The sequence below is a fragment of the Monopterus albus genome, unplaced genomic scaffold, assembly GCF_001952655.1.
Source record: "Monopterus albus unplaced genomic scaffold, M_albus_1.0 scaffold104.1, whole genome shotgun sequence".
In the NCBI taxonomy this organism is placed as follows: domain Eukaryota; kingdom Metazoa; phylum Chordata; class Actinopteri; order Synbranchiformes; family Synbranchidae; genus Monopterus; species Monopterus albus.
The window spans coordinates 885,289-912,386 of NW_018127984.1; the positions used below are offsets into that span (position 1 = coordinate 885,289).

Sequence of the window (27,098 nt, forward strand, 5' to 3'; positions counted from 1 at the left end):
CGATTCTGTCTCTCAAGGTAACTCCCAAGCAGATGCAGCTGCAAAGGAGGCAGCACTCTCTCCTCCACCTACACATGCCTTGTTTGTTTGTACTCCTGTGTCTGTACCCAGATCTCTCCTTGCACTACAGTCTTTTGCTACTCCTCCAGAGAAACAGCTATGGTGCTCCTGTGGAGCTGCTGTTACAGATAACATCTGGTGGGGCCCTGACGGCAACCCCTGCCTGCCGAAACACTTCTTTCATCACTACACCAAACTCGCACACAGTCTTGACCATGTGTCCAAAGGGGGAATATTAGGCATCATAACACAGCACTGGTTCACAAAAGGGTTCTCTACCTATGCTCAGAAATATTGTCAGTCATGTATGATTTGTGCAACTAACAATCCAGGTAAAACAACACCACTCACACAACAAGCAGCACAACCTACAGTATTGCTCACAATAATAGCAGTACAATGTGACTAACCAGAATAATCCAGGTTTTTAGTATATTTTTTATTGCTACATGGCAAACAAGTTACCAGTAGGTGCAGTAGATTCTCAGAAAGCAAACAAGACCCAGCATTCATGATATGCACGCTCTTAAGGCTGTGCAATTGGGCAATTAGTTGAAAGGGGTGTGTTAAAAAAATAGCAGTGTGGCATTCAATCAGTGAGGTCATCAATTTTGTGAAATAACAGGTGTGAATCAGGTGGCCCCTATTTAAGGATGAAGCCAGCACTTGTTGAACATGCATTTGAAAGCCTGAGGAAAATGGGTCGTTCAAGACATTGTTCAGAAGAACAGCGTACTTTGATTAAAAAGTTGATTGGAGAGGGGAAAACCTATAAAGAGGTGCAAAAAATTATAGGCTGTTCAGCTAAAATGATCTCCAATGCCTTAAAATGGAGAGCAAAACCAGAGAGACGTGGAAGAAAACGGAAGACAACCATCAAAATGGATCGAAGAATAACCAGAATGGCAAAGGCCCAGCCAATGATCAGCTCCAGGATGATCAAAGACAGTCTGGAGTTACCTGTAAGTACTGTGACAGTTAGAAGACGTCTGTGTGAAGCTAATCTATTTTCAAGAATCCCCCGCAAAGTCCCTCTGTTAAAAAAAAGGCACGTGCAGAAGAGGTTACAATTTGCCAAAGAACACATCAACTGGCCTAAAGAGAAATGGAGGAACATTTTGTGGACTGATGAGAGTAAAATTGTTCTTTTTGGGTCCAAGGGCCACAGACAGTTTGTGAGACGACCCCCAAACTCTGAATTCAAGCCACAGTACACAGTGAAGACAGTGAAGCATGGTGGTGCAAGCATCATGATATGGGCATGTTTCTCCTACTATGGTGTTGGGCCTATTTATCGCATACCAGGGATCATGGATCAGTTTGCATATGTCAAAATACTTGAAGAGGTCATGTTGCCTTATGCTGAAGAGGACATGCCCTTGAAATGGTTGTTTCAACAAGACAATGACCCCAAACACACTAGTAAACGAGCAAAGTCTTGGTTCCAAACCAACAAAATTAATGTTATGGAGTGGCCAGCCCAATCCCCGGACCTTAATCCAATCGAGAACTTGTGGGGTGATATCAAAAATGCTGTTTCTGAAGCAAAACCAAGAAATGTAAATGAATTGTGGAATGTTGTTAAAGAATCATGGAGTGTAATAACAGCTGAAAGGTGCCACAAGTTGGTTGACTCCATGCCACACAGATGTGAAGCAGTTATAAAAAACTGTGGTCATACAACTAAATATTAGTTTAGTGATTCACAGGATTGCTAAATCCTAGAAACAAAAACGTTTGTACAAAATAGTTTTGTGTTTGTACAGTCAACGGCAGACACTGCTATTTTTTTGAACACACCCCTTTCAACTAATTGCCCAATTGCACAGCCTTAAGAGCGTGCATATCATGAATGCTGGGTCTTGTTTGCTTTCTGAGAATCTACTGCACCTACTGGTAACTTGTTTGCCATGTAGCAATAAAAAATATACTAAAAACCTGGATTATTCTGGTTAGTCACATTGTACTGCTATTATTTTGAACAATACTGTATAATCCTAAATGGGGCATGCTTGTCTTATCCCCTTAAAGGTGCACTAACTAAGATTTAGCACAAATTGGGACAAACTCTGCTGTCTTCAGGCTTTGTGTTTCTTTCTTGGCCTCTGTGGTCAGTGTTGTCTAAATCCACACTGCACTTCTTCCACATCTCCGCTGTTCCGAGGTTATAAGACACGTTTTTCAAACCAATATGGCTCATTTCATAGATGGACTGTGGAGGCTCCCTGTGCAGGTACAGTGCAGGACGGGAGCGGATCTGTTAGACCAAAGAGGCCGTGTTTTGTAGCACAGAAAGAGTGCGACAAAGAATGTGGCAAAACCAGGATTGACATCAGTTTGACATGTCGGAAATGGAGAGCACTAAAAGCAAACAGACTAAAATTTGATGCAGATGTACTGTGGTGTATATGTACTAAGTAAGGTGAGGTGAATGTGTAAGTATGAAGGTGTATATGTCGGCATCATTATCAAGCTAACGTTAGCATTTTAGTTTTGTACCCTTGTATTGAATTATTCTGGTTGTAGTTTGTAGCCATTCCAACTGCCTGCTGCGACGTTTGTATTTTGTTTTTCAATTAGCAGAAACCAGCCCAACTGCCTGCTGCGACGTTTGTGTTTTGTTTTTCAATTAGCAGAAACCAGCTCATTTTCCTGGGTTAGCAAATGAAGTAATGTTGCTAATTTTTGTTTGGTTTGGGTCCAGTTCATGTCGAACATAACACTGCAGTCCATGTAGCATTTTAGTGAGAAGCTGTTAAAGTTACACCATCAGCACAAGTAGAAAAGTGGAGAGTTTGTTCAACTATCAAAGCGTAATGTGAAATTTCTCGTTTCACATACATAATGTTACCTTATATCGTTGTGTATGTAAAATTGAACATGATGCGATAGTGGTGAGAACATTACTTTATTACAGTATTTACATTATTACAGTACTGTATCAATATTACTGGGAAAAAAATTTTCCTTTCTCTAATTTGTTTGTGTTCCTGCAGATACATCCACTACAAACAACATTAGACATACATATGCATATTGCTAAAATGTAAATGTCTTTATTTGACATTGTGCTACTACAATACCACCAAAATCCACGGGCTCCATGGGCTCTATATTCCATATTCATTAGTTCTGGTGCTGGTTGCTGAGCTACCTGACTGCCACAACTGTCTCTGGCTGTGGTGACAACATGTGACCTAGTTTCACAGACAGCGCAGGAGGGGCGAGGGGGAGTAGAGGGAGAAGAGGAGGACATACTGCATGAGTTTGTTTTGACTTTCACTTTGCCCTTAATGGTCAAAAATTAGTGGGAGAAGTTAGTTAATGCAGCTTTAAACCTTATATTCCATCCAGTGCTTTCTGCTCTCAGAATGCAGAGCTCTTGTCTGACCACAGACTTCTGTAGTCTGTATGCTGAAGGACTTTTTTCCTGCAAAGCCCCCTCCCTCTGGAATAATTTCCCATTTGTCATCAGACACTCTGCAAGGGCCTCAAATCATCCAAGCTTCATATTCATCTTTATACCTTTTGGTTTCAGTTGAGTGGCAAATTCTTTGACTAGCACAGGTCTCATACCTGTTGCCATTCTCCCAGTAGCATGTTGCTCACATTCTCACTGTTAAACCAAGTTATGCACAGCACAGTCTGCATTGTTCTGCCAATAGTATTACTAAAACATAAAAAAAAAACACTGCACTGCATTTCTCTGAGGCCGTATTCAGACTGAATTTCAAAGGTGTGAAAAACGCAGCCATCTCCATCCATTTCTATGGGGGATTGCAATCCCCGCAGTCGGCACCAGCGCCGCAGGGCAAAATAACGCAGCTGCATCTGGTTCAACTATTGCCACACCAGACAGCGACGTTGGGGGTCAAACCAGTAAACATTTGAAACTAGGAGTTGCAGATGGACTTCAACAGTCCAAATTAATTTTATTTTTTCTAGTCTTTTTCTTTTCTTTTTTTTTTTTATAGAATGCCATGCCAAAATTTACAGTGAATAAATGGAAGAGTTAGCCAAAAATGGAAAAAAAAAGAACTAGCAAAAAAAAAAAATTTATTTCCCCCTAAATAAAAACTGCACAAAAAGTGTACAAGAATGAAACTTACTGAAAAACAAAAGAAACTGAAAATTACAAGTCTAAACTACGTATTTGGCTCTGCCAATTAAATAACATGTTTAAATCAGTTTCACAGTTTTTATAAAATAAATTATAAAATATAGTAAATGTATGCATTGTACACATCGATATTAGCAAACTACCTGCCAAATAAATACCTGTCGAATAAAACACCTGGCACAATCCTCTGTTAAGGTTCTGGAACCCTTATGGTTAAAAAAAAAAAACTGGCTATCAGGGCGATACAGGAAACCCACAATAGTTTACTTTGTGAAATTCCAGTGTTTGTCAATCCAGCTGTCCACCCCAACCTCCTCCTTATGCTTACTTTGTACTCTACAGTATGTACTGTATGTCACCAGCCTTCTCCCTTTGCTTCTGTCATAACACTATGACAGTTAGAAGTTGCCAAACAATAATATGTATCTATGGGATGTAAGGAGCTGCTCACACAGACGACCTATGGTGGTATTTTTATAGGAAGGCAGTATTGCAAGCAAATGCCAAAAAAATAAGGGGACAGACCTATAATATGCTGTGTAAGAATGGCATGAAGTTCCTTCCTGTGGTGTCTGTCATATTAATTCAGCTAACCGTGCTTGCACTTTCTGTACTCTCCTACTTTTTCTTCAGAACAGCTTCATGTTTAATTCATTGTACTATTTTGTTTGCCTTGTTTGAGGTGTGAAAATTTGCCATTGAAAACGTATCTTATCGCTCTATCTCTTCTCTCACAAGCCAGTCTTCATTGAATTCCCTCAATAGACAGTGATTGTACCTTTCACCTGCTCTTGAATGAATAGAGAAAATAACGCATTATTGAAACTTCTTGAGGCATGAACAGTCGAATAGTGTCCCAGTACAATATGCAATTACTCTGAAATTGGTCTGAGAACATAAATACAGTACCTGCCTCCTGTTTGAACAGTTGGTGATGAGACCAGTTATCAACACTCACTGATAATAGCCCTATTTGAAGTACATTTGTCCTAAACTGGTTTCACAGGGTAATTTCATTTTTCCCTTGCTTGAACACCCGAACACTTAGCACATGTACATTTGTGAGACGTGCCCAAAGAACCTTTTGAGGTTGAACCATTTAATTTAATGCTCAATTAGAGTAAACTACTCCGACTGATTTTGCTTAAATTACATGGAGTGCTTTCATTAGATCATAAGAACAAAACATAAGAATGAAAGAAAAGCCTAAAGTAAAAAGGGATTCGGTTTCAGTGACTGTGCTTTTCGTTAGATTGTTTAACATAGTGCGGAAGAAACAAGACTTTTCAGTAAAACCTCTTCAGTGCTGTAAACCCTTTCTGAGATTAAATTCCTCCTGGTAGCTGATCATGGTGCACCAGTGAGTGGGGAAAAAGCAATATATTTCATTACTGTGGGAGAGCACTTTGAGCAGATCTCACATTAAGCAACTGTCTACTCATCTCATGTTTGAACAGATAAAAAGGTTAGAGCAAAAGTAAATCACTGCGGAGATATTTCGATAAAACGGCTTAAATGCTTCCTGACTTCCATCTCCCAGTGTATTGTGATGTTATTATGAGACTGACCAGAGAAAGATGATATGAGTTCAGCTTAGCGGTTTCAGCGGTTACATTAAAAGTAAATCTTACAAGGGAGACTGAAAATAAATTTGCCTCATGGTGCTTTAAAATCTTTACAATACACAGCACGCTTTGTATTTAGAACCTCAAATCGAAAAAAGGAACATCACCCCAATAAAGCCCTTGAATAGAAATAAAAACTGGAGGAACTCTTAGGAAGAGCAACAGAAGGGTGCCACTTTCAGGATGAACAGACATAATATAAGTTGTTTGTACAGAAAGGAGCACAGATTTCAGTGTTGCAGTCGAGTCATTAAGTCTCAAGTCCGAATTGATTCTCGAGTCACCAAAGAATAGTCGAGTCTGAATCAAGTCCCTGTTACCTGAATCCCAGTCAAGGTTAACATTAAACACAATTGACACAGCTCTCACCATATTTAAAGGAGTTTAGTTATTGTGCGTGACACAATTGCCAAACAAATACACTCGTAAGCCACACACACTACTCAGAAGTTTGAATCCTCGTGTCCATCTTCCCAGTCCAAATGCAGTCAGTGCTCAAGTCTAAGTCAAGTCACATTCAAGGCTCAAGTTGGATCCAAGTCCGAGTCCTGGATTCAAATACTACAACACTGACAGATTTACAACATGAACAGTCACAATATGAAAATTAAAGCTGCAATCAGTAAGAATTCAAAATTGAGCTAGCACTAGCATATGAGGGACAGTAATCAATCGCTCAGCCGTCCATCTCCCTGCTTAGCTCCATCATGTTACCAAGCCACAGCTACGAGTGAAATTCACCTAGTTATTGGGCACTTCAAATTTCAGCTGGTGGCCATTAAAACAACATGAGTCACTGAGCTGACTGCTCTGCTTCTTCAACTGTATAGCAACTTCCACTACATGACAGGCGGACACAAATTGTGAGCGTCGGGAGAGAAAAAAAAAGTGGGTCCTGCATGTCCACAGAAAAGTTTTGTGAAGCAGTTTTGCATAGTTACATCACAAACACTTAGCCACTCAAGTGTTGTTGTTTTTTTTTAATCAAACTGTATATAGGACACCTGCTGTTTGAAAACACATCTGAAATTGATTAGAACACTTAGTGTGGCTGCATCTGAAGCAAGAGATGCAGGGCAAAACAATATCACCGCAGCTGTAGCAGGCACCACACCGGGGTGACGAGAGCCAGACTCCCGGGCAAAGATGAAAAAGTTAGCGGAGAGTACAACACAATCAACTGCTGGGCATCAAAATAGCGTAATGCACGGTCACAAATTGATTCAGTGGCTGCAGCAGACCGATCAATGGCTTGTGTGTGAACTTGCTCAGATGTAACTGGCTGATTATCACTGAAAGTAGCAGCACAGTTACATCCGTAGCTAGCCACTGTTAGTCTCACTGGAAGTGCAAATGACATTTTCTAGCTACAAGCAAAAAAGGTAATGGTTTGAATCATTATCATACTACTGGTAATGGTTTGAATTATTATCATACTACTTTATATAATAAATTCACAACCTACTAGTCAAGCAGAGAAATGACCAAATCAGTGTCCGTTTGTAAATCCCTCTTCTCTGTCAACGCCCTCCACCTGCTGAAAGCTGCTCCAATATAACTATGATCTAAATCCAATTGTTTATCATCCTTCTCATCAAAGCTTTCGTTTATTGACCTTCATTATGTAGCTGTCTCAGCTAACGTTGAAATCAGTAGCTTGCTAGCCTGTGACCATGTCAGAAGAGCCGAGGCGCGTTCAAATATTGATCAACAGCATTGAGCTCCCACCCCTGACGTTTGACAGTGGCCTTCTCTTATTTGTTAGAGTGTGTTATCCTTGTCAACAACCTTTAGAAGGGAATAGTTCTGTACTGCTGTTAGGCTGTTTGAGTCTGGGTCAGCAACCTTTAACAGCAACTCTTCCTAGTAAGATACATTTTGGGGGATGTTTCAACAACAACAACAAAAAACTAACTGAAAATTCTTACATACTGTAACTTTAAATTGTAAACTTTTATGAAGAGCATGCTGTAATCCAAGCAACATCCAGGTACTGCCAACAAATCAAGCCTGAGCCACCCAACCACATCTGCTCTATGAAGCCCTGGAGAAAGGACACAAACACACAAGCACAGGATTAACATACAAGAGAAAGGAAACGCACAGAAGGACAGACAAGGGCATTATGAGCACAGGGGCAGGAAGGAACGAGTTGAGTGCCTGTATGAATCATCCTGTATTAACCAGCTCTGGAAGGGGCAAGTGATTTGATTAAAGCACACAAATGGCTCGTTAACTTTTCACTATCTAATATACGAAACCTTAAAAAGATAGTTATAGTTATAGTTTTTTTAAACCTTAACCCTATTAAAATGTTTGCCATCATTTATAATACAACCTCACTGACCGCTGTGCTTGATAAGACTCTACTACTGCGGCATCTCACACAGTCCAGTGTAGCGATCGTTGAGGCTGTGAAACTGATGAATCTTCTTTTAAGAAAGAGGAAGCTCGCAGCGCAGTCAGGCACACAAACTGAGCTTTTGATGAAGTTTGCTATTTCTTCATCTGTGTGAGATGAATAGGAAGCTGCAAAACAGTCAATAAAGCCTTTTTAGACCACTTTATGGGTGAACTTAGTCTTTTTAGACCACTTTATGGGTGAACTTTAAAGATGTTAATATACTCGGAACTTCCTCTTTTCTAAACTGAGACTTGCCATGGATTTTGAAAGCCTGAACCGTTGGCCTCGCTGAACAGTTTAAAAGCCAGAGAGAAGCAGCAGCAGTGGGGTAAAATTTTCTAAACTGAAATTGATGGGATTGAATTATGTTTAAGTAGCAGTAATATAACATATGCATTCAATAAGGTTCAAGTTGAAACTCTGAACATATTCTTTTAAAAAATGTATAGTAGGATCCAATAATGCTGTCACTTCCTTTTCAGGGACTCTGACACATCTTTGGAATAATGTTCAACTGAGCAGACAGTTTGGGAAATATTCATAATTTAGGCATTTTTTGTAGTAAAAGGTAAACACTGTGGAATTATCTGTTGTCTGAACTGAATCCAGTCATGATAAACAGCGAGAGTGAATACATCTCACTTTGTGTCTTCCTTGTAAACTCTCTCATATTTAAAGGAGTTTAGTTATTGTGCGTGACACAATTGCCAAACAAATACACTCGTAAGCCACACACACTACTCAGAAGTTTGAATCCTCGTGTCCATCTTCCCAGTCCAAATGCAGTCAGTGCTCAAGTCTAAGTCAAGTCACATTCAAGGCTCAAGTTGGATCCAAGTCCGAGTCCTGGATTCAAATACTACAACACTGACAGATTTACAACATGAACAGTCACAATATGAAAATTAAAGCTGCAATCAGTAAGAATTCAAAATTGAGCTAGCACTAGCATATGAGGGACAGTAATCAATCGCTCAGCCGTCCATCTCCCTGCTTAGCTCCATCATGTTACCAAGCCACAGCTACGAGTGAAATTCACCTAGTTATTGGGCACTTCAAATTTCAGCTGGTGGCCATTAAAACAACATGAGTCACTGAGCTGACTGCTCTGCTTCTTCAACTGTATAGCAACTTCCACTACATGACAGGCGGACACAAATTGTGAGCGTCGGGAGAGAAAAAAAAAGTGGGTCCTGCATGTCCACAGAAAAGTTTTGTGAAGCAGTTTTGCATAGTCACATCACAAACACTTAGCCACTCAAGTGTTGTTTTTTTATCAAACTGTATATAGGACACCTGCTGTTTGAAAACACATCTGAAATTGATTAGAACACTTAGTGTGGCTGCATCTGAAGCAAGAGATGCAGGGCAAAACAATATCACCGCAGCTGTAGCAGGCACCACACCGGGGTGACGAGAGCCAGACTCCCGGGCAAAGATGAAAAAGTTAGCGGAGAGTACAACACAATCAACTGCTGGGCATCAAAATAGCGTAATGCACGGTCACAAATTGATTCAGTGGCTGCAGCAGACCGATCAATGGCTTGTGTGTGAACTTGCTCAGATGTAACGGGCTGATTATCACTGAAAGTAGCAGCACAGTTACATCCGTAGCTAGCCACTGTTAGTCTCACTGGAAGTGCAAATGACATTTTCTAGCTACAAGCAAAAAGGTAATGGTTTGAATTATTATCATACTACTTTATATAATAAATTCACAACCTACTAGTCAAGCAGAGAAATGACCAAATCAGTGTCCGTTTGTAAATCCCTCTTCTCTGTCAACGCCCTCCACCTGCTGAAAGCTGCTCCAATATAACTATGATCTAAATCCAATTGTTTATCATCCTTCTCATCAAAGCTTTCGTTTATTGACCTTCATTATGTAGCTGTCTCAGCTAACGTTGAAATCAGTAGCTTGCTAGCCTGTGACCATGTCAGAAGAGCCGAGGCGCGTTCAAATATTGATCAACAGCATTGAGCTCCCACCCCTGACGTTTGACAGTGGCCTTCTCTTATTTGTTAGAGTGTGTTATCCTTGTCAACAACCTTTAGAAGGGAATAGTTCTGTACTGCTGTTAGGCTGTTTGAGTCTGGGTCAGCAACCTTTAACAGCAACTCTTCCTAGTAAGATACATTTTGGGGGATGTTTCAACAACAACAACAAAAAACTAACTGAAAATTCTTACATACTGTAACTTTAAATTGTAAACTTTTATGAAGAGCATGCTGTAATCCAAGCAACATCCAGGTACTGCCAACAAATCAAGCCTGAGCCACCCAACCACATCTGCTCTATGAAGCCCTGGAGAAAGGACACAAACACACAAGCACAGGATTAACATACAAGAGAAAGGAAACGCACAGAAGGACAGACAAGGGCATTATGAGCACAGGGGCAGGAAGGAACGAGTTGAGTGCCTGTATGAATCATCCTGTATTAACCAGCTCTGGAAGGGGCAAGTGATTTGATTAAAGCACACAAATGGCTCGTTAACTTTTCACTATCTAATATACGAAACCTTAAAAAGATAGTTATAGTTATAGTTTTTTTAAACCTTAACCCTATTAAAATGTTTGCCATCATTTATAATACAACCTCACTGACCGCTGTGCTTGATAAGACTCTACTACTGCGGCATCTCACACAGTCCAGTGTAGCGATCGTTGAGGCTGTGAAACTGATGAATCTTCTTTTAAGAAAGAGGAAGCTCGCAGCGCAGTCAGGCACACAAACTGAGCTTTTGATGAAGTTTGCTATTTCTTCATCTGTGTGAGATGAATAGGAAGCTGCAAAACAGTCAAAGTCTTTTTAGACCACTTTATGGGTGAACTTTAAAGATGTTAATATACTCGGAACTTCCTGTTTTCTAAACTGAGACTTGCCATGGATTTTGAAAGCCTGAACCGTTGGCCTCGCTGAACAGTTTAAAAGCCAGAGAGAAGCAGCAGCAGTGGGGTAAAATTTTCTAAACTGAAATTGATGGGATTGAATTATGTTTAAGTAGCAGTAATATAACATATGCATTCAATAAGGTTCAAGTTGAAACTCTGAACATATTCTTTTAAAAAATGTATAGTAGGATCCAATAATGCTGTCACTTCCTTTTCAGGGACTCTGACACATCTTTGGAATAATGTTCAACTGAGCAGACAGTTTGGGAAATATTCATAATTTAGGCATTTTTTGTAGTAAAAGGTAAACACTGTGGAATTATCTGTTGTCTGAACTGAATCCAGTCATGATAAACAGCGAGAGTGAATACATCTCACTTTGTGTCTTCCTTGTAAACTCTCTCATAAAGTGCTAATGTTTGAACTGCAGTGGGAGTCATGTCAGTGAAAGCACTTGAAGTTTAAACTGTCTTCTGTCTTCATAAAGAAGTTAGAGAAAGTTAATGTGCTTGCCTCGCTCCCATTTATACGGCAGCAAGAGTACATCATAGATGTAAACCAACCTCCTGACATAATGATTCTGTAATAGCCTGATATTATGGGCTGAGATTCATTTGTTTTATTCAGTTAAGAAAAATGGTGGAGAGCGTGTGAATTGCTGAACAGAAATGCAGTATGCTAGTGGATCCTCTTGAGGCATCAATAGGTCCTGCATGATGTGATTATGAGTCACAGAAAACAGAATAGTGCTTCCTCATAATTATTTAAACACTTAAAGGCAGAATAAAATTTTAGAGATATCCCCCTGACACCTTCCTGCAACTTAACTAGTTTGCAGTAGATAATATCTTTGCATGAGTGTCTTTCTGTGCATGTTAATATATTGGTATTAATCTTAGTAGTTGGGTAGGGACAACACAATATTTAGAAAACAGAACAGTTAATTGCCATGATGCTTAATTCACTGTGCATTTTTTCTTAGACAAAAATAGTTTATTTTCACTTATTGTTAACAGTTAGACCCAGTTTCAAGCCCCAGATGGTACTTGTAATTTTTAAAATAGATTTTCATCTTTATCCTTGTTTTAAATAAAGCTTGCTTACTAAACGTGCCATGTTGATGCCAAATTATAACGGCCTGTTTAAATAAACTAAAGAATTCCAAGTCCTTGTCTCCAGCTTCCGAGTGTGAAGGCAGTCAAGGCTCAAGCCTGAGTCCGAGTCATCAATGTTCAATTCCAGATCATGTCACAAGTCCTGAGTTTCAGTACTTGTGTCCAAGTCCTGGACTCAAGTACTACAACGCTGTCACAGACCCACACAAGATATTATACCACTTTTTTCACAGGATGAGTGTTGTTCCATGTAGAAAACAGTCAGAGTGCCTCTTTACCAAAAGAATGGTGTAACATTTACGGTGCTTCTGAGGACAGTGTATAAATATCAGTTTGTTTTCTATCCCCACTGTTAAATAGCCTACATTTGCTTAGCTCTCAATACCCAGAGTTCCCAGATTTACCAGTTGCCAGCCATGTCTTGCCTCATATTGATTTATGTTAAACACAAACATGACTACCATGCTATGGTAAGAGGATGAACTCTGGCACACACTGTCAACTGGTAACAATACCTTTCTCATAAATGATTACATGACCCCAGGAGGAACAACTATCATGCCTCTCCTGATAGGAGGTCCCTGTACAATGGCGTTTTATTACACAGTGATTAGATATGGAGAATATTACACTTGGCTGTGCTCAAATCACTTAGAACCAAAATGAATCACTAAACGGTGATGACCATGTGAGTACTGAACACCGTTACCCTGACATATTGTCCCCATGCAAGAATCTGTCTTTACACAGAGCGGTCTTGGATAGAGAATAATGATTCCACATGTTCCAGCTGCTCACAGGCAGAATGAATCACTGAAGAGCCTGTGAAGCCCTGTGACGATTGCGTCCCTTCCTGATAATAGCATTCTTCCCAACGCCATGGAACATACATTCCCTGTGTTTCCAAAGTCTGGTCTGTAAATTATCCCCACCTGCCACCTAGCAAAGGTTATAAGAAATGTTTTCCCGGTTGTTAGTAGTCATTTCAAACAGTCAACCATGGAGGAGCTACAATTTGTACAGTTTCTTACACCCAGGCATCCATTAAGGAATATGAGGGGTTTCTTGGTACAGGAAGTACAAGCATGAAAGGCAGGTTAACCAATCCATAACAATAATCTGGAATAACAGGTGACATAAACATGAATCTGACCAAATAGCTGCATGAGCATTATAATTGTACACTTTACATAGAAAGCTGAGGGGTGTGTGTGTTTATGCACAGCAACTGTATCTACTGTACAACAATTCAAGTTATAGAGATTCATCATTTTTATTCATCATTGACTTTCCTTTATTGGCTCAAGGGCAGGAGATAGAAGTTTATTTTATAGAACTTTATTTTCCCACCAGGGGTAATTTGGAGTGAAGAGTTTGCCAGTATGACACTACACTATCTAAACCGTTTTATTATTGAGTTTTGTGTAAAATGTAATCTTACCCAACAGAAGATGTTACAGGCCAATATATTACCACAAAAACTGTTTGACAGTTTATTCCCACATACAGTAAAAGATTTTTTTATTTTAGATTTTTTAAAGGAAAGCTTTGACTTTAAACGTTACATGGGGTGTTTGCATTCAATACATTGCTGGTTGTCATAGGAACTGAGTCAAAGACTTGTTCCCATCCTTACATCTGATTTATCTGAGCTCATCTTTATGACAGAGGGGCGCTGCCTTTCTTTCCAGAGAGAGGCTGCCCAGACGGTACCTGCGCCGAACGTCCTGCGTGTGGGACCAGCTGTCTGTCTTTATTCACATTATCAAATTATGAAATTAATTCTGCTGTCCCAGATGAATTCCTCACTCAGTTTCATGTTTTGAAATGAAACATCAATATTAATGCGGTGAACGTCAGATATGATTGCATGCCGTTATTTCCACTCTAAACCAGTAGTTTAAGAGATGCTGACATAGGTAAAAATAGAATCCAAGGGAAGGAAGACAAAGAGGGTGATGGGAGACTGATAAAGGGGATTGTTTTCCAGTTCATCCCAGCTTCTTCTTCCAGAGTAAGGAACAAGCATGTGTGTTACTTTTCTCTCCGTGTCAGAAAATGAAATTAATTATGACAGTGTTGGGTCAGCAGAAAACACTGGAGGTTTCAATATTTCTGGCTGATATGATAAATGGGTATGAGATTCACTAATCTCCTCCCCCAGAAAGGGAAATGAGAGATTGCTATCCCTATTTTTCCCCACCTCTTCAACTGAAACATTTCTCAAATTTTAAAGCGACTAAGATGAAATGATAAAAGTGTTAGAATGAACAATGAGTGTGCAATCATCAGATATTTAGTTTGAGCTTCGGTGTGTGTTGTGTGCCATCTGTATGTGTCGTGATAAGTTTGAAATAGTTTTTAACTATAGAACTGAGAGCAGTGTTGGGATGATGGATGAGATTTGAGGTGCCATCTGAATCTGTGTGTGTGTGTAGGTGCTACTTTTGACGTGGCCATGCGCTTCCTGTCGGAGTGCCCATGGAAGAGACTTCAGGAGCTGAGAGCTTTGATCCCAAACATCCCTTTCCAGATGCTGCTGAGAGGGGCCAACGCTGTGGGATACACCAACTACCCTGACAATGCTGTTTTTAAGTAAGTCAGTCTTTCACACAAACTCCTCCTTCCATTTACTTTGGTCATAAGTTAACACTTACTGCGAACATGCACACATTCTTTTGGTTTTCATTTACTATCTTCTGTAGTTTTTTTGGACTTTAATCAGCTGACACAGGTTGTAAATATGAACGCATACACACAAGCTTAATTTTATTTTTATTCTACACTTTTAATGTATGCCTTGAACACCACAGACTATTAGTGTGTAGAGTTCAGGCATCCGCTTGAAAACACTGGAAGAACTTTGTCCTGTTGACTGTAGCTATTGCACTGTGCCGAATACATTCATTTTTCTCCAAATACAATTTTCTTGAAATCAGCTGCTGCCTCCTCAGTCTGTCATTGTCATATTTTTTAGAGATGTCATTTCTATGAGAAGAACACGGGTGACCATCAGTTATTGTCTGTGTTTTGAACAGAATCAGGCATTTAACGTGATGACAGTTTCTTTAAGTCCTTGAATAAACAAAAGTAATACAAACAATGTAAACAATGCAGCAACAATAGAAGATTTTCAAGACTAAACTTACTTGGAATCAAAAGTAACCTGAAACCAAAGATAGTCTTATGAAGTTGATGCTTTTTTAATGATATATTTTGTTTATCAACAATATTTGTATTGTTTAATTTGTATTTTTTAATCTTTTGTATTATAGTGGAGAATAAGTTCTTTGAGAAACAGTTAACATGTGTTTTCAGCAACATCACCTTCACAAGTGAACACTAAAGACAAAGTTAAAAAGCTTTTATTAGGCTATAAACAAACTACACCAAGGTCACATGACTTCGTCACCACCACAGCTTCAAACTTGTAAAATAATTGAGCTGGCTTACCTCAGATCCTTTCCTCTTAGCGGGATCTGATCTAGCCAGTGATCATGGCTGGGTCATTTATTTAGAATAAATACGCAAGTGTGCGAGTTTAAATATAATGAGGCTGTAAAAGCAGGCTAGTGATTCGATGAGTCACTGTGTTAGCCGCTTGTTAGCAACTTCCTTTTTTAAGGCACATAAACACATTAAGATTCATGAGTCGGGTATTTACTGACATATTTTATGCCGTAGGATAAAACTGTGTTAACCACAGACCTAATTTAAGGCTTCTAACCAAAAACCCACTCAAAACAACCCATCGACTTCTGGGCCAGGGAACCGGACGTGCAGAAATGCTGACTCAGTTCCGGGTTTTAGGCACTCTGCTGCCTTTTTTCATTCAGAGCATTTTTTATAGATGAATGAGCACAAGGTTCAATTTGCTCTTTCTAAAACACCCCACAACTTGTGATCTCCTTCAGCAGATGGGGCTTCTCAGTTGCGACTTTATGCTCCCCGTTGCAATACTTTGAGATGGCTTTTTTTTGGACACCTATATTTATTTATTATTGTTTATTTTCAGCATGATTATAACAAATACATTAGAATATTGTACCTACATTCTGTAAAACACCGTGTAGTATGAAGCCTTCAGACATGGCTTCCTTCTTTCTAAATATATCCAAACTGATAAATTGTACAGTAGCTCCCCACAAACCACACCACTGACACACACATTTAATCAGGTCAGGTTTGTTGATGCATTCCCGTTGTCTCTTACCACACTCACTGAGCACCACACATTTCACGGGCACATTACTGAAACAGATGTATGCCGGTGATGTATTCAGAGCCATAAATACTCCTGTGCCTACACACATGCGTACATGTGCTTCAGAAACTTTTCCAGATTGATCCACAAGCTTCTTCAGTGATGTGAATCACTCACGTGTACTCAAGCGTGCACACCTGCAGTCGGTTCTACACACAAACACCTACAAGGACACACACACCGTCACATACACCTCCAATAAATTAGAAGTGGCTTTATGAGTAATGCAGCTGTCACCTCCTTCCTGCTTCTCATTGAATCTCTTTCTCACGCACACACACCTCACCAATCCTCCCAGTTTTTCTTGGTGACCATCTCCTCCCGCTCTATCATTTTGTCATTATTTATCCCTTCCCTTATACTTCCCTTTATTTTTACATCTCCTTTCATCTCTCTGCATTATCTACTTATTTCCCCTATTTTAACACCCTCCTCCTCTCCTGACTGCTCTTCATCTCCCTCTCCTGTTTCTCATTCTCTGTTCCATGGAGGGAGTGCCATCAAATGATTGTGATTGATGTTTTTTTTATCCGTTTGCCCAGCTTCCTCCAACTTCCCTTCACTCATTCACTCTCTTGCCCTTAGCACTTTCGGTGCGGCAGCTCGCGGCCAAGTGGCCTAAGTGTCTTCATTAACCGCATCAAATCAAGTGTAATTTCATTTTATTTAATTGATTTAAAGTGCCTTTCACAGGGTCACAGTACGCTCTACAACAAGAGAGTTGTAAAAATCTAAAACACCTGGAGGGTTGATTCGTGCACATCTACCTGTCACTTTACGAAGGAAAAGTATTTCATTTGAAAAACTATCATTTGTGTGAATAATGATCAGGTCAGCTTTGTGTATTTCAGTCAGATACAGAGTATGTAGGACAAGTACAGTGCTTTGACATCCACAAGACCACTTGTGTGCATTGTAGTGCTAAATAAATGCTGGGCTATCAGACAGTGGACTGCTAATCCTCTCATGGCACAACATTAAGTGTATCTGTTTATTTGCCAAAGCAAAAGCTCTGTGTAAATACTGCATTCATACTAATACAGCTACAGTAAACACTTACCCAATTATGAAGAACCTGATTACAATACCAGGGCCAAGGCAATAACAGGAGGGATTTACCACTAGCAGCTTGGATAATGAGCTGAGTGTCCAGTTACTGTGGGCTCCTGCAGGCTGTGTAAGCTCACTTGTGATGGAAATAGCAACAATATTGTATTTATGGAGGTACAGTGATATTTATGAGTGGTGATTTGGAGATGGATACTTTGCAGTTCAGTACTTTGTAGAATCCTCATTGGCAGCAGTTGCAGCTTCAGTCTTCTTGGTCTCTACAAGCTGTGCACACCTGGATTTGGGCAGTTTACTCCATTCTTCCTGGCAGATCCTCTCAAGCTCTGTCAGATTGGAAAGAGATGAAGAATCTGTGAACTGCCACCTTCAGGTCTCTCCACGGATGTTCTGTGGGCTTAAGTCTGGGCTTTGGCTGAGCCACTCAAGGACAGTCAGACTGGTCCTGAAGCCGCTCCAGTGTTGCTTTGGCTGTTTGCTTCAGGTTACTCAGGTCACTGTCGTGCTGAAGAGTGAACTGTTGCCAGTTTTGGAGCCAGTTTTCTTTAAGGACCTCTTTGTATTTTGGCTGCATTCATCTTCCCTCAACTCCGACCAGTCTCCCTGTCCATGCTGCTGAGAAACTCCCATAGCATCATGCTGCCCACCACCATGCTTCATCGTAGGGATGATGATATCCAGACTATCAGCAGTGTTCATCAGACAGTGCTTAGAGTTCTGATTTTGTCTCATCATTTTCCTCATGCTCTGAGTCCTTTAATGCTGCTTGTTAAACTCCAAGCAGGCCACCATATGCCTTTTATTAAAGTGTCTCCAGTCTAGAACCTCTGAGATGGCTGTCCTCCCTGCTGGTTCGCATGTCTCTGCAGAGGACATGTGGAGCTCTGCTCAAGTGATCATTGGGTTCTTGGTCACCTTCCTGACTAAAGGCCTTCTCATCGTGTTACTCGGTTTGGCTGTGTATCCAGTTCTAGGAAGAGTCCTAATGATTCCAGACTTCTCCCATTTCAGTGACTGAGGACACTGTTCTCCTGGGAACCCTCAAAGCTTTAGAAATTGTTTTATACCCTTGCCCTGATTGATACCTCCACAGAAATGTATCACAGAGATCTAAAGTTCCTTGGACATCATGGCTCAGTTGTTGGCCTGGCATACAGGGTGTCCTTATGTACACAGGTGTGTGCCTTAACTATGTCCACTAAGTTCAGTTTGCCACAGGTTGACTCCAGTCAAGTTCCAGACACACCTCAAGAATAATTAAAATAAGCATTTGCACACATTTCTAGAAGCATTTTACTTCTGTCTTTGAGTTTGAGTGTGGACTGATGAGCAAAAAATAATGTACAACACAAGTGTGCAAAAGGTGAAGGGTGCTTAAAACTGAGAGTGGGACAGATTCCACTGTGCAGTCGGTCTTCACAGCCTCCCTAACTTCTTTCTTTCTCTGATTCTACTCTGGCTTAATGTTTGTACACAACTGTGCTTTTCTTCTCTTTCCACTCTTCTCCAGGTTCTGCGAGGTGGCCAAGGAAAACGGCATGGACATCTTCCGTGTGTTCGATTCCCTGAACTATGTGCCCAACATGCTGCTGGGCATGGAGGCTGCTGGGGCTGCAGGTGGCGTAGTGGAGGCCGCCATCTCATATACGGGTGATGTGTCTGACCCAATGAGGCAGAAGTACTCCCTGGACTACTATGTGAAACTGGCAGATGAGCTTGTCAAAGCCGGAACCCACATCTTATGTATCAAGGTGAGATAATAAAAGTGAGATAAAGATCAGATCTGGTGTTGTTTGCTTTAAGAGCTGTTTACTGCTACTTTTCTTAGTTATTGGTAATTGGAGACTCCAATTACCAGAGTTGTTTTCTCAGCGGGTGTGTCGCTGAGTGGGGAAAATCATGCTATTAGTTATTTAACAAGCTGCCCTTTTCCTTCCTTGCGATAATTTAAAGTGTCTGGCGCTTGCTCTTTGCTTCTGTGTGGAAATCACTGCCCATCTGTCACCAAAATATCATAAAACCAGCTGAAAAGAGTCTTTGTGAGTTCTTGTTAGCTCAATCTTGTGTACACACTTTTGTACACACAAACATTTGTGTCATTATAATAAGAGCCTGCACTAACTACCATTTTCCTACATTCACTGAGTTTAAAATAAGGTGAAACTCCTTTGACAGGTAAGACATGAGTTGACTAATGGAAATCTTGATCAGATTACCGCTATATAATCATGTAAGCAAGTTGTTGTGGGTACGTTTGTCCGCTTCTTAAACCCTGCTCTATTTCTGTTACTCGTGTCAAGTTTGGCACTGCTGCTGCTGTTGAAATGGCAGCATGTTAGTGGACCCTAACACACCCAACACACACAGTGCATGCCTTTTTTGAATAGCATTTTGATTAATATAAACATTCACACATAAACTGCTGAAAATAGCTTTTTTTATTTGCTCTAGTTGAAATAACTTGTGTACTTGAGCAGCTTATCTAAATTAATAGAGTGATAAAGCTCACATTGAATTCATTTCTTTATTCAAGCATGACAGAATATTTTTCAACATGAAATGATAAACTCTCACTGTACTGCAATGTGAAGCGTCATGTGCAGCAATGGCAAACTCATAAAAGGCGTGCACAGCTAATGAGGTTAACTTTTAAAGGAGGGAAATGAGCATGCATTATAATTTCATGGTGTGCAGTGATCATCAAAGGGAGCAGAAATGAGCATCTACACTCTGTGTGGGCATTTCTGTTAATATCAGTAAAAATGTGTACATTATAATCATCCTCACAAGACTGTGGAACTTCACTTTTGTCGGTATTAGGATGTTTAATTTATCACTTTCAAGTTCCAGCTTTTTATTGGCAGCCTCAGGCCAGTGTTGTGTGCACATTCTCTAATGATGGCTAAGACAGGTGGTTGAAATTAATCTTGTTTAACTTGGTGCAGAGCTCCATATCCAAAATGTAATTTCTGTTCCACAAAGCCACTGAAAACAAGGGTCGAGAATAAGATACACTCTTGTATCATCTACAGGAATGACCAGCGGATATTTGTAGCATCTTGTCCCCCCTCATGTGTCATGCTCACCCTCCTGTCTCACCAGGATATGGCAGGTCTGCTGAAGCCAGAGGCCAGCAAGCTTCTGGTCAGTGCTCTGAGAGACCGTTTCCCAGATGTACCCATCCATGTGCACACACACGACACAGCTGGAGCCGGAGTGGCCGCCATGCTGGCCTCTGCAGCAGCTGGAGCTGACGTCGTCGACGTGGCTGTGAGTATTCGTCGTGTTTGTCCTACAGATGTCTCTCACTGGTAAGGGAGACATTGGACATCGGATGTCTTGATAAGGTCCAGTCTCTGTCTTGACCTGTTTCTCTTTCACTGTGTGTGTCTAACAAACATTCATTTTCTAACAGCCTCAGCAGTTTGCTTTGTGAAATGTCAGTGAAACAATGGAACAATTGTTAAAGCCCAGGACCATTTCCCTTACTGCGTTCACTGACAAATGCTGCCAGCATGGGCTGTTTGATTAAAACAGCTGGCTGCTGTTTGCAGTTATGGGTTTTTCTGCTGTCACTTCATTGTAACACTTTATGAGACAAACATCTGACTGCCCATCGTGGACCAGCCACACCCCCAAAACCATCTGTTTGTTTCACTTCTATCAGTTTGCATAGTTTAACTTTGTCTTTTCTCTGCCAAGTAATAACATACTTGGTAAAAAACAAGATGAATCGTGCTCAAATACACTTAACATGTAAGGGAAAGTTTTGGGGGTAAAAATTCAGGTCCTTTTGATGGGATGTTGCTGTTTTTGTCTTCTTCCCATTAATCGTTATATAATATATAAGGTATTCATTTTGGAGTAATATGCAAACAGACCTGCTAAAGAGTACAACATACCTTTCCCTCCATGTATATAAAATCAATCCACTAAGATATGAACCCACATAACACAGGTTTAGGCTTTTACTCAAACAATAGTCATACTGATTGTCTCCCTCTAGGTTGACTCGATGGCCGGGATGACTTCACAGCCCAGCATGGGAGCCATCGTGGCCTGCGCCAAGCGAACCAAGCTGGACACCGGTTAGTGACATGCTCACTGCTCTGTCAGCATCACCAGTGGCACCCAAGACACTTTCCAAAGTACCACAAGATTTCACTGAGTGTAGGATTGTATTGTGTGCATTTGGTGGAAGATGGACATAGGAACACTACTAAATAGTTACCACTATACTCAAAAGCTTTGATCAACTAAAGTCAATCATAAACAGGTTATCATGTTGCACTACTGTATGTAGATATTAGACAGCTCAGTTTATCCAGACATTGAGTGTCGTCTTGAGAGTCTTCCACTTTACATGAGTGGGGAAAATTCAATGACTCAGTAAATGACAGAACGTATCACTGGTTACGATCTGAAGTATTCATGTCAGTGATAACATACACAAACACTTATGAGAGGAAGGTGGAAAAGAGAAGGAAACTGACCAAAAGAAACAGACCAGTGTGGTGAAAACAGATGCTTATTGAAACAAAATGTAGAATGAGTGATAGGTTTTGTGATACTAATATACCTATCTGCTTTTACAGTGTATAACATTTTGGTTGAAGCCATAATTAAGGTGGCCTTATTTTTATCACAGCGTATCACAGTACCAGTGAGCAGCTTTTGCTGGAATATTATGGGGTTAAAGGCTTCTCCCCAGGGCATCCTTGACACGATTGCTGGTTATTCATTTGCTGTCTCAACCCATGTCCTGCCAGCTTGTATCAGATCCTTCAGTCACAAGCCAGCTCCTTTACACGTTGCACCACTGCTGCTTTTCTGTGTCTTTTTAGGAGGAGATAAGTGGAGAAAAGGATTTCTAATGTATTCATTCCCCTTTGGGTTTGTTGTTATCCACTGTGTTCTGTTCAGTGTAATTTTCATGGGCTGTGAAGAAGCTGGAGCCCCTCCCTCCTCTGACCTGATGCAGTGACCTCTGCCTCCCACAGCAAGGGGTGGAAAATATATTAAAGCAGCAAGTTGTAAAACTGCTGTAAAAGACTGCAAGAACATGAAACTGGCTTAAAGGAAAGGCGATGTTGAGTTTACTTAGTTGTGTTCAGCAAAGCAAATGGAAATCCGACTCAGCTCTATTAGCTGTATCTGATTGCTCATTTCCATTACTCAGAAGAGGTTTTGTTTACCCTGTTCACACTGCACAGCTCACGTAACGTCTGCTGTAGTTCAGAATACCATTATAAGCAGCTTCTTAATACTGTATAGTGTCTAAATGCAGATGTTTTTAATGGACCGCTCGGTGCACTCCATTATCCTCTCATAATGTATGGACAGATAGTTTCTAAGGGAGACATTATTTCCCATCAGCTCAGTTTTGGATAAGCCTGTGTCTCACAGTAAAACCCGCACTAATGCATGCCAATAACTGTTTGACCACTCTGATACGCCACAGTGTTAGCCCTGATGCTAATATACTGTGGCGCAGAGGGATTAGTCTGTAGTGAAACAAATGCTCACATTGCTTTTGTATGTTTGATTGTCAGTAGAAGCCGTGTTGCCTGGTCAGGAGTGGTTTCTGTGGATCCTGTCAAACACAATCACTCTTGTTTACAAGTGTCTAACCTCTGCAGACTTGAGCATACTTTGTGCTAACAAGCTCGCATGTACAGTTACCTGTACTGCTATCTGCTAATTGTACTGTTGCATAAATAGATCATACAGTGCATGCCTGTGTGCATCTTGGAGAAAGGTTCCACCTTAAAACATTTAAACTGCTTAAAGAGTAACGTAATACCAGGCTGAAAAGTAGGGTTTCACTTGACTCTCTTGTTGTGTTGAGAGGGGTGGTTATCACACCTGTAATTACACCCAACAGTGGTGTCATAGTGTGACGCACATTGACTGTATTTACAGCCTGACAGGTGTCAGAAGTGAAGCCACTGTGGGTCGATCGCCACCTCCTGGCTGGTTGCAATATAGGTCATAAAGCCCACCTACTCCATGTTGGATGGGACATGAGACAAACTAAAAAGTCAAAGTAGAAATCAGTCACAATTTCCCAGAGATCACCTCTGTAGTTTTTGATAGGTATTATCACACTGATGTGTGTACAAGTGGTCATTTTTCTGATCAGTTTGTCTTTAACGAGTTATTTGATGATTTATAAGGGGTGTATTTAGGTGATTTGACAGCTTTGATTGGCTGTCTGATTCGTCATTCAACCTCTGGTCAGTACTGTGCAGAATCTGGTTGCAAAATGCCAAGATAGCAGCCGCCATATTTATGATGTTTTGGCTTCACTTTTACTTAGTAGAGGGAAGTGGTGACTCGTTGTCCATCTTTTATATACAGTCTGTGGTGACACACCATGAAGTACACTTCTGCATCACTCCAAGTTAAGAAGTTAAACCAGAGGTCAGCAAAAACTTGATTTTCAGCTAGTAAATAAAGCAGTGCTCCCTGCATCTCTGGTTCAGTGCTGTTGTGTTTTGCTGTATCTAACCATGGATGAGTGGCCAAACAGACAACTTGATGTCACATTATTTCCAGAGCAGCTATACCGGCATTGTAAGGCAGGGGATGACAATAAACATCAGTTCTTGCTGGTGTTAGTCTCCCTGGGTGTCCTGCAATGTGAACAGGCTTTTTTTTTCCTACTTGTAGGCTCATTGTTTCTGCAGCAACACTTAACAGTCATACAGGGAGAAATCTGTCATAGAAGAGGAGGCAATTTCTGTAATAGTCCATAAAGCAACACAACAGCAGAGCCATTAAGACATGCTGTGTTTTGAGTGTAATGTGTGACTTGGACTTTCAAAAGAAAACCTTTTGCTTTTTTGCTGCTCTCTCTAGCTATTTAACCAACAGTTGAATGCAACAGGTTCACGTCCAGTTTGAGGATCTGGTAAATATTGCTGTGGGCAATGTGGGAGGCATTACATATTACAGCATCGAAGTGGGAGAAACACAACTATCATTTAGATGCAGTCCAGTTTAGTAACAGAATATCAATTTGTGAGCATATAATACCAAAACAAAAGAAGAGGAGGAGAGGGAAACAAGGTCATTACTCAAGTGAGAGGTTTTCAAGGCAAGTCAAGTTCAAGTTTATTTCTGGAATTTCAATTTGCTTTACTTGAGACTGAGATTGGGATGCAGGGTGTCTACCACACATAATCACACACACGTGTGCATACTTGTATTCTATCTCAATGTGACCCTGTTACATGCATTATGCATAAACATGCAGACAAACTCCTTCTCAATTTCCAATTCTTTTATACCCGTCACCTTGTGCTCATCTCTTCTTTTCATCTCCGCCTCTCCCTCTTTCTCTCTCCATTTGCCTATCTCGCCACTTTTATAATCAAGCAGACCAGTGCCTTGGATCCCTCCATAGTTTCCTGACCTTAGTCTGTTTATGGCTTTTTTCACTCCCTCCTCCTCCTCCCAACTCTGTTACAAAGCAGTAATCAGTGCTGTGCAGTGTCCTCTGCCTCCTCTGTCTCCCTCTCTGCTCTCAAACCTTTTCCTATCACCCTGGGTTCTTTCATATTGTATCTCCTCCTCCTCTTTCCTCCCTCTCACTCAATGACAAAGCAATTAACAGCATTTTACTTGCCTATTTCACTCCTTCAGACTCCCTCTCTCATTGTTCCTTCGCTTCCACTCTATCAGTATCTCCCACAATATCTCTTTGTCCTAAGAGATAACAGAAGCATAGTTTCACTGGTTAATTCATTTATCTTTAAGCTGTCAGTTTATTTATTCAGCCAGCCACATCTTGCATGCACACCCCCTGAATGATTGCACATTAAAGTGATCCTTGTTGACAGCATTTACTGCATTTCTCATGTATGATGCATTGGTTTGATTTTCAGCTGCCACAACAATGCAGCTGTTCATGATGTAGCAGCCAAACTCACCTAGGAATGTGTTCAGGTAGTGCTACAAGTATATTTTGTCGATCCACTGAATCCAGACAGAGGGGCAGGTGAACAGACACATGTAGCTTCCTATTTACCCCCCCATCTCTCCTGGTCTTCATCTCTCTGAGTTCAAGTTTTCTTCTCATGTCTCATCTCATCCTTCTCATCTTCTTATCAACTACAAGCTGTGTGTTGTCTGTTTACCACGCTGTGTACTGTATCTGTGTTGTTGTACAGAATGTTTACAACTGCTTGAATGTAAATGTGTCTCCTGCTTTGGTGTGTTTGTGCAGCTAATGAGATATGGCAGCTAATGGCACTTTGCCACTGACAAGCATCTACAGTAAATTGCTGATCCGTGGATGTGAATGCGTGCGTGCATGCATGTCTTTGGTATGCATCCATTAGGGCATAGCCAGCGGCCCAGAAAGAAACAATGCTGCTTTAAACATTGCACACAGGTGAAACCTCTTGAGTTAATTAGCCTGCACCCGGTTCAGTAGTCATGGATTAAACAGTGGTACTGAGTGCGACTGTGATACTGATGAAGGCCAGGCGGCTGGAAACGGCTTCTTGGAGAATAAAGTGATTTCTTGCCAGCTTTCTTATTGTCATCACTCTTTTTTGATCATTTAAGTTAGTCAGTTCAGCTTTCACAACACTTCCCCGCTCACACAGGTGTGTTTGTTTGGCTAATTAAACTTCACTGTAGGAGACTACGAGCGTGTAGTTTCTTGGCAGATGCTGAAGTTCAGCTGTTGGAACAGCTGCCTCTGCAAAAAAAAACAGCAAAAGATTGGGTTCATACCCCGATTTACAGTGCAATGCACTTTGGTTTAGGACACTGACCTTACCATTGGAGCTGTAGTAGTGACACCGCTCCAGGGATGAATGTTCTGTCGGTGGGTTGACCACTTCGATTCAGACTGAAGCATCTCAACAGCCATTGGATAGATGAATAAGTGTGTCTGTAGATTTTTATGTAACTAAAGGAAAAATCCACCCTAAAAAACAGTTTTTAATAAACATTTTAACACTGTGCTCATCTTTGCCCAGTTAGTGAACATACAAGTTAATTTCAGATTAATCTCATGGTACCTGTAGCTCAATTTCTCGATCACTATGGAAGCACTCAAATACTTCTTGGGGCACATCATCGCTTTGAATCATAAGTCTGCAAGCTTGTCACTCAGTTGTTATGGATGTAACGAGGTATGTTTGTCTCATTAACATGGCTGGTTTTCTCATCATTAGCCAAAAGCTGTACAACCATCTCTGCCATGGCATTAAAGCAGATTTTTTTTTTCTCAGCGTAATCAGCTGTAGAACACCTTAACCAGCTGCAGCAGAATGCTGTGAATAAAAGCAACAGATGTTTTTTTAAAGGATCACAAAATATCCAAGCGAGTTAATGAGCTGCTGTGATGTGGCAAAGGCAACATAAAAATCCAGACTGGAACGAGCTCAATGAAAGGCTAATAGAGCACTTGAACTACTGTACACAGCAGTTCAGGCTTGTTCTAGCTTTTCTGCTTAGTAACCCATTTTTAAGTCCCAAATTTTCTTGACCTAATGCAACTTTTAAGAGTTGTCATCAAGTGAGATTATAT

General features: G+C 40.7%; 1 protein-coding gene across 1 annotated transcript in view; it reads left to right on the top strand.

Annotated features, from left to right (window-relative positions):
- The window catches only part of pcxb (pyruvate carboxylase b), a 294,075-nt gene that overhangs the window by 234,166 nt on the left and 32,811 nt on the right, over positions 1–27,098 (top strand). Inside the window, exons 17-20 of the mRNA XM_020610143.1 lie at positions 14,658–14,814; positions 19,062–19,302; positions 20,654–20,821; positions 21,558–21,639. Coding sequence (XP_020465799.1) covers positions 14,658–14,814; positions 19,062–19,302; positions 20,654–20,821; positions 21,558–21,639 — 648 coding nt within the window. The remainder of the gene's footprint in view (positions 1–14,657; positions 14,815–19,061; positions 19,303–20,653; positions 20,822–21,557; positions 21,640–27,098) is intronic.